At 38.1% G+C, this 14,994-nt stretch overlaps 1 protein-coding gene and 1 pseudogene across 1 annotated transcript; one reads left to right on the top strand and one right to left on the bottom strand.

Annotated features, from left to right (window-relative positions):
* Positions 1-815: 815 nt before the first annotated feature.
* Positions 816-10,554, top strand: LOC125477988 (annotated as a pseudogene).
* Positions 10,555-12,028: 1,474 nt separating this feature from the next.
* LOC125478053 (cyclin-P3-1-like) lies at positions 12,029-13,942 on the bottom strand. Its single transcript, XM_048585774.1, is given in 4 exon segments — positions 12,029-12,395; positions 12,398-12,420; positions 12,524-12,931; positions 13,603-13,942. Coding segments are annotated over 3 exon segments (657 nt in total). The 5' UTR covers positions 12,925-12,931; positions 13,603-13,942; the 3' UTR covers positions 12,029-12,162.
* Positions 13,943-14,994: the final 1,052 nt, after the last annotated feature.

Below are 14,994 nucleotides of genomic sequence, written 5' to 3'. Positions count from 1 at the left end.
CATAAATAACGTATCGACACGTTGTCAATAATGTTGATATTGCCAATTTACGAATAATGCTAGTGCCATCAACAAGAACATTGCTCTACTAGTTATTAGTGTCAATTAAAAACTCATGAAAAGTAAGATTAGTTAAGGGTTGACTTAATGACCATTTTATTTATCATTTTACGTTTTTATTTCTATGTTAGAAATAGGGGGAAAACTAGATTTGAGAAATGATGATATAAAAGAGTTGAGGAAGGGTGGCGTGAGAGATTCATACAAAATGACAACTAAAATTGTTTAAAGTTGTTTCCGTTTTCAAAATTTTATTTTAATTCATCATTTTTTGTTTCTTACTCACCGTCTCACCACTCTTTCTTGTTAATCATTTTCACATATCTCAATCATAAAAAGTAAAAACCTAAAATTAAAGATGGTCACCAAAGCATAAAAAGTGAAAAATCAAGCACAATGACGATCTAAAATTCATACAACCAACTCCATATAGTGACATAAGACTTGGTGACGGTTGTTCCAATTCATAACAAAAGTGGCCCCAAAAATGAGGGGCTGGTACTTGTCTAAATAGACCCAACAACCAAATATAAAGCCTAGCCCATTTTACCTTAATAGGCCCAAATACTTCCCTTTTTACGGAAGCCCAAGACGAAAAATAAACAAGATTTTCGAATACACCAGGCCCAAATTAGTAAAATCAAATCAAAACCAAATGCAAATTTACTTTGGCGGGAGCCAAAATTTGTAATAAGCCACTGAAATTATATTTCGGCGGGAGATGAGAAATTAACGGTGTGATATTTAAGCGCCACCCCAGATTTACTTCCGAAAATCCCATCCGCCACACCTTTATTCCCGAACTACCCCCGACCCCTCTCCAAATTTACCATTTCTGCCATCCGTCATGGAACGCTCTCAGACGCGAACCGTCACTACCAAAAGAGGCTTGAAGCGGAAGCTCGAAGAAGGCTTCAGAGAAGAAAAGGTTGAGGGTGAACCGGACCGGAAAGTCCCGGCCGTCCTCGAACCTCAGGACGATCGCCCAGATCTCGTCGTTCGGGTTCGCGAGCAGGTTCAGATTCTGGAGTCCAAATTCTCGTCTGCCCAATCCGACCGCCTACTCGCCAAGCAGGCCGCCCATGGCCTCGCTCTCACCGCCAAGGAAGGTAGCGTACCCACCGTTTTCTTCTATTTTTGGCGGGTGTTAATGGAGTTTACTTGTTTTTTCATCTTTAATCTGATCGAAATCTTGTGAGATTGTTTGGAGCTTAAGTATTTTTTGGTAATTTGGATGCAGAGGAGCTCGTGGACATCTTGGTGGACTGTGGAGCTGTTCCGGCTGTGGTTAAGCATCTGCGGGCGCCGGCGGCTGACGGCCGAAAATATCCGATCCCTTACGAGCACGAGGTTGAGAAATACTGTGCTTATGCCCTGGGACTTATTGCCATTAAGGTAAATTTAACACCTTTATTACATTAGTACGGTAACTAAATTTGTTTTGCCTGTTCTTTGTATCCATTTGTAAGAAATTTTTTATGTTATGGTACATCTTATGAGGATTGTAAATATTTGGGGCATTAATTAATATTATGATTCTATAAAAACAATACCTTCACTGCAATAAAAATGTTTGATCTCTTAGTGGGTAGCTTTTTCTTGATTTGGATTCTGAAAAAATTTGGTTTAATCTCAGTTTGTGTACTCTTATTTGATGGGTTTTGTTCTGTATCTGTGTTTATGTTATATAGCTGGAGTAACTGTTAGACAAATAAGGAATATACTAGCCGTCCTACAACCGTCAAGCCGTCCTACAGCCGTCCTACCTTGTCCTACCTACACACTAGGACGGCTACCTTGTCCTATCTACACACTTGTATCATGTATATATATCCTTGTAATCTTGTAGAGAAAGATAATGAGAAAAAAAGCATTCTCTTCCATTTTTTCCACATTCACGTATCAATATATTTTTAGCCTACATACCTTATTCTACATGGTATACAGAGCAGGTTTATAACCCTAGCCCTAATTTTTTTTCTCGGCAGCTTTCTCTGCCGTTCCCATGGCTGTTCGTGGCCCGTCCCATCCCTCCTTTGCTCGTCCTCCCCTCCACTGCACCTACTGCAATTTTGATTATCATACCCGAGACACCTGCCATAAACTTCATGGCTATCCTGTTGGCCATCCCCTCCATGGCCAACCGTGGCGACCACCGCGTCGTGCCACTGCTTCCAGTTCTTCCCGCAGCCGTGCACCTTCCAGTCCTCCTCGGCAGCCACGGTTTTCTGCTTCCCGGCCCTATAATTTCACCCAGGCTCATCACGTGCAAGGCACCCAGGCCCCCACCTCCTCTTCTACTCCAGCGACCCACCAAGTGCACGGGGCCCAGCCCACTTTGCATGACTTGCAGCTTGCCATGCCTGACCTCTCTGCCGAGCAGTACTCCCGTGTTCTAGCTGCTCTACGTGACACCACCACCCCTCCTCAGGCCAATGCCGTGCTCACTACTGATTTTGCCCAAGGTTTGTTACCTGTCACCTCTCGTCATGGTCAATGGATTCTTGACAGTGGTGCTACGGATCATATTACTTCTTCCGCCTCATGTTTGGTTAATCGTTCTCCTTCACATTTGCCGCCTGTTTCTTTGCCTAGTGGTGCTTCCGCTCCCATTACTTTTACTAGCATTCTTCCTTTAAATTCATCAGTTACTTTGAAGGATGTTTTATGTGTCCCTAATTTCCGAGTGGACCTTTTATTGGTTGGTAAACTTACAGATGGATTATCGTGTTCCATAACCTTCTTTCCTTCTTGGTGTGTTTTGCAGGACTTGGTTTCGAAGGCGATGATTGGTGTGGGTAAGCGACGTGACGATTTGTATTACCTTGTGGCACTTACCTCTTCTCTCCCCACCTGTCAACCTCTCTGCAACTTCATTACCATCCCCTCCTCCCTCTGGCATAGGCGTCTTGGTCACCCCTCCTCCACTCGTTTGCAAGCTTTAGCATCTAGCTCTCTTAATTGTCCTTTTGATTCTAGTCATATTTGTGATGTTTGTCCGTTGGCAAAACAAACTCGTCAACCTTTTCTTTTGAGTTCAATTTCATCAACTTTCCCTTTTGCTTTAATTCATTGTGATATTTGGGGCCCGAATCGTCAATCTTCTCTTTCTGGTGCTCATTATTTCTTAACCATTGTGGATGATTTTTCTCGCTTTACGTGGGTCTTCCTCATGAAACATAAATCCGACACTCAACAATTAATTAAGGATTTTTTTGCTTATGTCACTACCCAATTCCGCACTACCATCCAATGCATTCGTACTGACAATGGTGGTGAATTTTTATCTCTTCGTAGTTTTTTCTCTGATCATGGGGTGCTTTTACAAACTTCTTGTGTTTATACCCCCCAACAAAATGGCGTTGTTGAAAGAAAACATCGTCATCTTCTTGAAACCGCTCGCGCCCTTCGTTTTCAATCCCATCTTCCTATCAAGTTTTGGGGGGAATGTGTTCTTACCGCTACTTATCTCATCAATCGTCTCCCTACCCGTCTTTTCCATCATAAATCCCCATTTGAGGTTCTCTTTTCGAAAACCCCATCTTATGACCACTTCCGCGTCTTTGGTTGTCTGGCATATGCCACCTGTCACTCCCACCACCAAATTTTCCCCTCGGGCTCATCGTTGCATTTTTCTCGGTTATCCTCATGGACAAAAGGCCTATACCTTTTACGATCTCGACAATCACCGTATTTTCACTAGTCGAGACGTTATCTTTCACGAAACTACTTTCCCTTATGCCGTTTCTCACCCTTCTATCCCATCCTCTTCGCCTACCCTACCCATCCCACCCCCTCTGGACTTTACATATAACCCACCCCTTCCTGCCCCGACGCCTCACCCTCCTCCACCTTCCTCCCCTTCCACGCCTCCCACAGATTCCCTTGCTGCCCCATTACCCGTTCCTCCCCATGCCCCTTTACCCACGGACATCCCTACCCCCCCATTACCTACCACTCCTCCCCTTCCCCGCACCTCTTCCCGTGCCCATAAACCTCCATCCTATTTAAAAGACTACGTTTGCTCGCAGGTGATTCTGCCATCCCACCCATCTTCGACTTCGTAACCCGGTTCTACACAAGGTACGCGATATCCACTTTGTAATTTTCTCTCTTATCACCGTTACTCTCCCAGGCATTTTTCTTACATTAACTCTGTCAGTCGGACTGTGGAGCCTTCCTCCTTTGCCGAGGCTGCCACTGACCCCAATTGGCAACGTGCTATGACTGAGGAGCTTCAAGCTTTACATGCTAATGGTACTTGGACTTTAACTTCCTTGCCCCCTGGCAAAATTCCCATTGGTTGTAAGTGGGTGTACAAACTCAAGCACAATTCCGACGGCTCTATTGACCGCTACAAAGCTCGTTTGGTTGCTAAAGGCTTCACTCAGGCTGAAGGTATTGATTATCATGACACTTTTTCTCCTACTGCTAAGATGATTACGGTGCGTTGTCTTCTTGATCTTGCTGCTAGTCAGTCTTGGTCTCTTCATCAGCTTGATGTTAATAATGCTTTCTTACATGGTGACTTACATGAAGAAATCTATATGTCTCCTCTTCCTGGTCTTCGGCGACAGGGGGAGAATCTTGTGTGTCGCCTTCACAAGTCACTTTATGGTCTTAAGCAGGCTTCTCGCCAATGGTTTGCCAAATTCACTAGTGCCATCATTTCTGCCGGTTTTCAACAATCCAAAGCTGACTATTCATTGTTCACTAAAAAGTTTGGTATTTCTTTCACAGCTTTGCTCATTTATGTGGATGATATTGTGATTACAGGCAATGATACTAGTGCCATTAATTCTCTGAAGTTTTTTCTCCGTGATCATTTTCGGATAAAAGACCTTGGCGATTTAAAATATTTTTTGGGTATTGAGGTTTCTCGTTCCAAACAAGGGATTTATATTTCTCAACGCAAGTATGCATTAGAGATTCTCAAGGACTATGGTTTTTTGGGAGCACGACCCATTGCTTTTCCTATGGATGACACAAAATTATCTGATAAAGGAGAACTTCTTAAGGATCCTGAAAAGTATCGACGATTAGTAGGTCGGTTAATATATCTCACTATCACTCGGCCGGATATCATCTATTCTGTGCATGTTCTAAGCCGTTTTATGCACGAGCCAAGGATATCTCATATGGATGCTGCGCTTCGTATTGTTCGTTATTTGAAAGCTACTCTAGGTCAAGGTTTATTATTTCGTTCTGACAACCAGACCAAGTTAACTGCGTTTTGTGATTCTGATTGGGCAGGTTGCCCTATCACTCGCCGTTCGACTACTGGGTATTGTGTATTCTTGGGCGGTTCTTTGATTTCTTGGCGGACGAAACGACAGAAAACCGTTTCGCTCTCTTCAGCAGAGGCGGAATATAGGGCCATGACAGGTGCTTGTTGAGATAGTTTGGCTTCGTTTTTTGTTGAAGGATTTGAACATTCCTTTGGATGGTCCTTCCATTTTATTTTGTGATAATCAAGCAGCGTTACATATAGCTGCCAATCCTGTTTTTTATGAACGAACTCGTCACATTGAGATGGATTGTCACTTTATACGAGATAAGATTGTAGATGGCACAATAGAGACCAAGCATGTGGGTACGGCACAACAGTTGGCAGACTTGTTTACCAAACCTCTTGGGAAAGAAAAGTTTTCGGGTATGTTACGCAAGTTGGGAGTTCTTGACATCCACTCTCCAACTTGAGGGGGAGTGTTAGACAAATAAGGAATATACTAGCCGTCCTACAACCGTCAAGCCGTCCTACAGCCGTTCTACCTTGTCCTACCTACACACTAGGACGGCTACCTTGTCCTATCTACACACTTGTATCATGTATATATATCCTTGTAATCTTGTAGAGAAAGATAATGAGAAAAAAAGCATTCTCTTCCATTTTTTCCACATTCACGTATCAATATATTTTTAGCCTACATACCTTTTTCTACAGTAACAACAACTCGTGGTTGATGCCGGAGCTGTACCACATCTTGTTGATCTGTTAAAAAGGCACAAGCAGGGAAGTGAATCACCGGCACCTGATGCTGTGATCAGGAGAGCTTGTGATACAATTGCTCACATTGCTCATGAAAATGGCAACACTAAGAACCTTGTCAGATCTGTTTGCATCTCCTCTCCTGAGTCTCATATTAGAGAAGTCTCGGTACTTACCGCTTTGTTTATCTTTGGACTTTCAGGATTGAAGGTGGAATCCCTCCTCTTGTTGAACTGCTTAACTTCTTCGACACAAAGGTACAGATAGCGGCTGCAGGTGCCCTTCGGACTCCGGCATTTAAAAATGATGAAAACAAAAACCAGGTATTTAAGTTTTCCTTTTGAGATTTTACATAACTGATTTAGGAATCTTTAGTATTTAGCTGATTTGCATTGCAAAATTCTAGATTGTAGTAGAGTGCGGTGCTCTGTCTACCCTGGTACTAATGCTTCGATCTGAGGATCCTGTGATGTCCTTTGAGCGGTGAGCTTTGAGATATACTTAATATTTCTTCTCTCGTATTTTGAGAGATCGGACCTCATTGTTCTGTAAGCTCTTGCTGAAATTTTGTGGGGTTTATCAGGTTGGTGTAATAGGCAATCTTGTCCACTCATCCCCACACATCAAGAAATTAGTACTTCTTGCTGGTGCTTTACAACCTATTATTGGATTGCTCGGGTGATTCTGAACTTTGTACTTTTTCCTTGAACAATCATGTTGTTGCTGTTGTTGTCATAATCATTTTTGCCTGAAAAATGTACTTATTTTTCGAACAATGACATCTCCTTTGTTCATTTCTTTATTGACAGTTCCGATTGTATGGAGAGCCAAAGAGAAGCTGCTTTATTACTTGGTCAGTTTGCTGCAACTGATACAGATTGCAAGGTAAAATAAACCATTTTGGTTAAACTTGTATTTTTTACCCTCATACTCTTTTCGTAAGATGATTTTGTTAGATGTTATAACTATGTGGTCAATGCAGGCACATATTGTTCAGAGGGGTGCTTTAAAACCATTAATTGAGATGCTTAAGTCACCTGATCCACAGGTTAAGGAGATGTCTGCCTTTACACTTGGGAGGTTGGCACAGGTTAGCATTACTTTTATTCATTGTCGATTCTTTAGTGCATATATGTATGAAGTATAATAAGGCAGTTGCAAGTATCATAATAGCATAGCGGCTGGTTTTTAAACAGTCCTGGAACTCATTTATACTTTTGTTTTTGTATAATGTATCTTTGATAGGAACCCTAATAAAGTTATGTTACTTCGGATTGTTTTGTACTTTTAGAAAAGGTTAAGGCTGCAATATCATGGGCATGTCTACTTGTAATGCAAGTTTCTTTGTATTAGTGTTAAATCTCTTATTGGCTATATTGTTTCTTCATCATAAATGGTTACTGGCATGTGGTTACTTGTCAATTTTGTGTGCTTTCTGTCATTAGATTATTTTACTTTGTTTAAGTGGTGGTTAATTTTTCAGGGAATATACAGCTTATTGGATTCCTCAATGCTTCTTATTAGGAAATACATAGCCAAGCTGGCATTGCTCAGAATGGTGGTATCATGCCTCTAATCGAGCTTCTTGGTTCATAAAACATATCTCTCCAACATAATGCTGCGTTTTGTCTATATGGTCTTGCAGATAATGAGGTATCTCCCTGCTTCAGTTCAGTTTGTAGTGCATGCTGTTTTACTCAGTGTATCATTTAAAAAGTGGGATTTCTTTTGCAGGATAACACTGCAACTATAATTCTGGACTGTCTTTTTCGTTTGGCTGTCCGGTGTTTATTATATTTTGTTTTGTAATTTCTTCTTGTGCTTGTATCGCATGTTCATTTAGCATGTTCCAAATTCCTTACCTGATTTCCCTTGACAGGTTTTAAACCATCTGTTATATATGATGCGGGTTGAAGATAAGGCCACTCAAATAGTGGCTTTATCTCTTGCTCGTCTTTGCAACTCTAGTGACAGGGAAATCATTTTTATTTCTAAAAAAGGTATGAATTTTATGCGTTCAAATTTTCCTAGGATTCTGTTTATTGCATCTGTTCAGAATAAAGTATCAGAAGCTTATAATGTGCACGCTTGCTTGGTTTAATGGGGTTTTTTCTTTCTTTGTTTACTCGTATGTTTTCGCTTAATATTGTAGTTGAATGGCCTCCAAATACAGGACTTTAGTCTGTCGGAAAGTTTGGTTTATCTTACCTTGTTGATATTCATAATTTCACCACATCTGGTTCCAAGAATTTGATCTTTTGCACAAATTCGTTACTTGCAGGATTAGAGTTGCTCTTGGGGCTTCTTAATTCTCCACAGTATAAGGAGAAACGTGACGCTTCTTTGGCCTTGTACAAACTGGGCTACTGCACTCTCTCGTGTGGATGCAGCTCCTCCATCACCCTCCCCACAGGTATCCTTTTGATGTCTAATTGGTTTAATGGGCATGTAATCTTGTGACTTTATTTTAAATCTGCTAGGAGCACTATATAATTTAGAAGACATGTATATATTTGGAGCGGTACTCTTGTCGTACTTTGTTTGTCATTAGATTAGCCATCAAATCTCGTGATGAAATACTCATTGTCTAACCTAGTCTAAGAAATGCTAAAAAGGCAGAACCCTTGGCCAAAATCTTCAGAGAGTTCCTTATCATTTGGTAGTGCTGTCTATACACATTTTTATCCCTCACACATTCCTCTTAATTTCCGACCATTAGACCGAATGAGTTGAAGAAAATCAATGCACAAAATGTGTGACAAATAAAATTGAGTATGTAAATAGCATTACCTTTATCATTTGTGCAATAAGGACCAAAGTGAATACAATACCGAAGATATGAGGATACTGTGATAGGCTATTTGATGTTATGGATACGATTGGAGATGCCCTCATACTTGTCGTCACAGACTAGAATAAATAGTATTGAAGAAACTCATAGTCAATTATAAAAAACTATAATAAATTACAGCTGAAAATGAATATTGTGGATTAGTTTATAAATTATCTATCTTTCATAAATTGATCTGATAAAACTAAAATGTTTAAAATAAAATAAAAGACTTTTAGACTAACTTTTACAAATAGAACAAGAAGTCGGAGTAGGAATGGTAATAATAAAAACTTTTAGACCAACTTTTTGGAAAATCCTGATAAAAAAATACAAAAATAGTAGTTATTTTGGGGATGCAACTAATCATGAATTTGCAATGGATAATTAATAAAATTTATGCAAAAAAAAAAAAAATGAAAAAAAAATATCACAACAACATAGTAATAAATACAAATACAAAACAAGTCATTTTTTTCTCTAAAAAATCAGTACAAGATGTTGAATAAATAAATAGAAATACAACATTTTACTTTTTGTCTTATTGTCTTTATAAAAAAATCAGTATAAAAATATTAATGTTGTTTAACCTTAACCGTTGGATGATTAGGAAGAGATAATCCTTCCTTTTCAATCCCTCCCTTAAATTAGAATTATTAGTGAATCTTTTATTACTACATAATTGAGGATTATTTAACCAGTGAACTAGCTTCAAATGAATAAAGACAAGAACAACTTAAATCTCAAGTTCCACTTAAAAATAAGTTTCATTTTTATCAACAAATTACATACATAGGCCTTTTAAATATTTAGTCCAAAATAGTTTGAATACCAGATTTTTGGTGGAAAATCTTTCTTCAAGATCCTCTTAATTATCAAACCCCACAAAATTCTTACCAAATGTGTGTAATTTACGAATGACTATTTCAAAAACAGAGCTGAAGCCCGCATCAGTCATGTAGATGTTTTGGCACAGTTCACAAAACAATTTGCCCAATCTTTGGTGATATTAACGGTGCCATGCTAATCCTCAAATGGCAATGTAAAAGAATAAAATTTGTAAAGAATGGATAAATTGAATTTTCTTGCGTGACAAAAAAAATATTGAATTTTCCAGTATGGCAGAAAAAAACATACTTAAAAAGAAAACATTATTAACAGATATCTAGATAAATTGTAATGAAATTTCAAAGATTTTTAATTCCTACCATTGAAACTAACGAAACGTGATTGATAACCCATATGAAACAAAAGAATTAGACCCGTATGAAATTGGAGTTATGAAGGCAAATGAAAATCCAATCTCGACGAGAAATTTTGCAGACTGCCATTCATATTTGTAATAGAAAAAAATCGATTTTTACCAAGATAAAACAAATGAATCAGACCCATATGAAATGGGAGTTACGAAGATAAATGAATCCGACTCGATGAAAAAAAAAAAAAAAAACTGATTTTTAACATTAAGGAAAAATCATTTATACCAATCTCGAAGAGAAACTTTGCACTCTTTCCAACATTTTCCTACGTCTTCCCTCGTTTACACCAATCACCAAGGCAGACTGTCATTCATGTTTGTAAAAGAAAAAAATCGATTTTTATCAACATATCTGGTGCTAAATCGTCGCCCGTTTGGAACCAAATGAAATGAAAAGCGAATGAATCAGACCCGACAAAAAAAGATTCGATCTTTAACATGAAGAAAAAAAAATCATTTATATCACCAATCTCGGCGAGAAGCCTTGCAACTCTTTCAAACCTTTTCATGCGTCGCCCTTCGTATACACCAATCACCATGGCCGATGCCATTTATGTTTGCAAAAGAAAATTTGGTTTTTACCGAGATGAAGCAAATGAATTAGACATATATGAACTTAGAGTTCTGAAGGCAAATGAATCAGATCCGATGAAAAAAAAATCGATTTTTAACATGAAAAAAAAAAAATCATTTACACCAATCTCGGCGATAATCCTTACAGCCTAATGTTCATGTTTGTAAATGAAAACAATCGATTTTTAACAAGATGAAACAAATGAATTAGACATATGAAATGGGAGTTTCGAAGTCAATAAATCAGACTCGACGAAAAAAAAAATGATTTTTAACATGGTAAAAAAAATTATTATTGGCTTCTCCAAATTTTTATATCAAAGAAGTCCTACCAAAGTTAAAAGAAAACCGAGGTTCTTGGGTTGATCATTGCTGGTGGTGGATGTCTGCAGGTGGCCGATGTTCTACTATTTGAAGTTAACGGTTTTAGAGAGATGGGTATTCAAACATATTCGTTGGGTAAATTCTTGGGTTTTCTGTAGCAAACGCAATGAAGGTTTGTTACCATTCAGAAACATGAAAGAGCCACATGTTTTCAATGGACATGTAAACGAAAAGGTTTGGGGGGCTTTTCTTGTTGCTATATACAACAATGCTCTTGGTTGTATACAAGTATGAAGAACAAGTGGCTACGGAATAGAAATACGTGAGGTGTCATAAATTAATATGTTCCGCTTCATAGTAAAGTTAAGTAAAAGTTCTGGACGTGAGTACTAACTAAATGTTCTTTTCCCGACTTAAAACGCTCATGGCAGATGATGGTTTCTTTGACGTGGCGAGTACAGGGCGCTATGAAGCTAGGCCGGTTAGCAAGATCGCTAGCAGCAGATGTGAATGTCAAACGCAGAGCCAAAGGACTTCTTCTGCGTGCAGTGGGGTCCTTATACATTCTTCTAGTTTTTGGTTTTGAAATTTCGATTTCACGAAACTTACAACGAGTAACTGGGGTAATGTTCGGCCTTCTCCTATTTGTTCAGAAGCTTGCCGTTCACATGTTCAATGGGGATGGATAGTCATCAAGTGGCATTTCGTGTGTTGTCGGATTTTCGGAAAGGGAAGTTTGGTTGGATTGCACTCGAGAGTCCTCCCACATGATGTTTTATTGGGACGACTTGGTGGCAGGCAAGTAGTCAGGCTTTAAGGTCACCCTATAAATATCAAAAGAATCCAAAATTGCTGCAAACACAAGTTAAGCATCTTCATGGAGTATCAAAGTCTAGGCAAGTGAAGATGCCGGTGCCACGAAAAATACAAACCAGCTTCATCTTGGAGTGAAGATGCCGATTGACGAGACAGATACTAAAATGGAAACCAAAACTTTGCACAAAACGAAAGCGAGATACTAAAATTATTGTTCACTCAAGTGTTTTACCAAACAATAGGATTTTTTGTAACTCGATCGAAATTCAGAAAATTCATGTAATAAACGCTGAGATGATATGACAATTTGTGTCATCTCGCAACTGTGTGAACGTAAGTTGAATCTTTCTTTTTTGACTTCGACCAATTCTCTTTGATCCTGCAAGCTTGGATCGAGCGTTCGATCTGGACTCCTGCAGCTTCTTTATCCAGTTGAGAGCAATACTTATTGAATGTCTCTATAGTAACTTGCAGTCTGAAATCTATGGTAAACAGGAACTTGATTTCCAACCTATTCAACTCTGTTGTGCTCACTCCTCCCACTTTGCATAGTATGCATTGTTGAAGAATCTGCAAAACCGCGTTCATCTTTAACGTCAGAAGGTTTCACATAACAAAAACATTGTGTTCAGAAATGATCCACATAAATCTGATTCTAAGATTTAGTACTTACGCGTCATCCATAAATTTCGCTGCTAGCATTACACTTGTTATCAGTAGCCGGTGAACATTGAAAGAAGTTAAATGGACTTGGGTGCACTGAAGATATCGGTCAAGGTAGATCTGTGCAACAACGAAGCACGATGGGCTACAACCAGAGTACTTACAGATGCGATCAATATATTGTCGAATGCTCAGAGGGGGTGCTCTTAAACCATGATATATGGTTATAACTTGTTTAATTTTTGTTGTCTCCAGTAGCATCTCGTTCCTTTGAACATATCTCTCGAGAATTGACGAGAGAGGTGACAGCACCCGCGGAATTTTCATCACGCCTTTGCCCGATGTCTTAAGCCCCAAGGAAAGGTAAACATCTGGGCTTACAATTTCATTGTCGAGTGCTAAAGTTGCCATATTCAAGCTGGAAAGTAAAACAACGATTAGCAAACAGGAAGTTGCTACCCTCGTTCTTTACTCGTCAAAACTAGAAGGGGGAAAATCAACCCATTGGATATTAATGGTTACTCATTAAGATCCATTTAATTTGATTTCACCTTAATTACACCGTTGTCACCACTACCAATCTCGCCTCTATATTATGATGATATCAAATTAAATGGGTCTTAACGAGTATGCATTAACAATTCAATGAGTTGATTTGTCACATTTGGTCAATACTAGCCCATGAAACTAGTTCTAAAATTATCAACTTGAGATAAATAAAATGTCCAAATATATATAGCTGATACGAATTTATCATCAAATCTTCAAAAATTTGAATCCCATGAACAATTTTTTCGATAAACTATAAGAATTTGAAGTCATAGAATCAAAGTATCTACATATAAAAAATGAACAGACCCAGAAGAGGAAATCAAGAAACTGAGCACACCAAGAGCAACCCACAAATTATCTGATCAAGAAACATATAAAAGATAAACCTTTTCATCAAATTTTCATCAAATCCCAATCCAGAAGATGCAAGATCCAAATCCCAGTCACTAATTTAAACAATGCTGTTCATGCAGGGCATATAAGGATAATTTAGAGAGAGAGAGAGAGAGAGAGAGAGAGAGAGAGAGTTTTGCTTACATGAAAACAAGCAAAGGCAGAACAATATTAGCTCATGGAGTTTCTTCTGCCTTCTCTCTGGCGCCAAATCTCTTTTATGCAAATTATCTGCTGCAGTCAGGAGGAGAGAGAGAGAGATAGAGAGATAGAGAGGAGAGAGAAAGAGCTTTGCTTTGCTTTGCTTTCTCAATGGAATCCCCAAGGCAAAGGCAATGCTACATCTACAACTACTCCCTCTCGTCCTCACTCTCTCTCTCTTCACATGGAATGGGAGGTCTGTCTGTCTGTCTGTGTCTATCTCTCTCTAAATTGGCAAAAAGAAGGTGTCGGTGTGTACTCAACACCAATTTTTATTAGGAATGAGCTGCAAATACAAAGACTTCTTATTATTCTTGCCTTCACGGTTGTTAAGTGGGACCCCCAAGACTGTACCTTTCCTTTTCTTTTCCACCGCAAGGGGGGAGGAGAGCGACTGCAGTCAATTTATAATTTCTAGTTATTTAAATTTCAGTAGTTATCTTTTTGCAAATTTAATTCCATGTAATTAAAAACTAGGCCATGTAATTAAAAATTAGTTAGGCAATGTAATTAAAAGTTAGGAAAACTTAACTTTACGTTTTTACAATTTACATCCTTCAAAACGTTAAAGGAAAGTGTTAATACAATCATTAGGTCCATTATCATTACGTAAGATGAGAGATGGAAATATATCGAATAAATTATCATTATACATCATAATTTCTTGTCAGATAGAAACCAAAAAGTTATTGTATCGAACTCAATACATGCATGTACATTGTATAATTTTTGGGTAAAGCTATAGAAATTAAATTTGCAAAACTAAATGTTGTGTCATTAATATAAAATAAACACATTAATTAACACTTAAATAATAATCCAATCATCAACAACTATATCATTTAATTTACAAAATTTTATTTAAAAATTTAATCTTCTTCAAGAATCCTAATTTATTTCCTATCCTACATGCTGAGGATTCACCTGACTAAAGAGTATCTTTTACTAATAAAAATATGAATAATCCAAAGTCATAAATATAATTTTATTTCCCCAGACAATGCCATAAGACAGGACATGATACCTTTTAGTGGGTCACTTGTAATGATAATGATTGGCAACCAATAATATATACTTAAAAAAAAAAAGTGATGTTACATTATATGTATAAAGAAAAACTAGTGAAAATGACTTCAAAATTTTGAGTTTTAACAAAAATGACAAAAATATGTTGTAAGTGAATAGTACTAAGATTGATTTTTTAGAATAAAAATGTGGTTTTTTGTTAAAGTGAACAATACCGAAAGTGTTTCGTTAAAACTCCTTATTTTTAAACCATTTTTTATAGATAACATCATGTTACGTTTGATAGTTGGATTTTTTCTTTAAATTATT

Source organism: the organism of the source record quoted next, unplaced genomic scaffold, assembly GCF_019419815.1.
Source record: "Pyrus x bretschneideri cultivar Hongxiangsu unplaced genomic scaffold, Pyrus_bretschneideri_v1 Contig23, whole genome shotgun sequence".
Lineage (NCBI taxonomy): Eukaryota > Viridiplantae > Streptophyta > Magnoliopsida > Rosales > Rosaceae > Pyrus > Pyrus x bretschneideri.
Note: the sequence above shows the minus strand (reverse complement) of the source record. Positions and strands in the feature narration are given on the sequence as shown.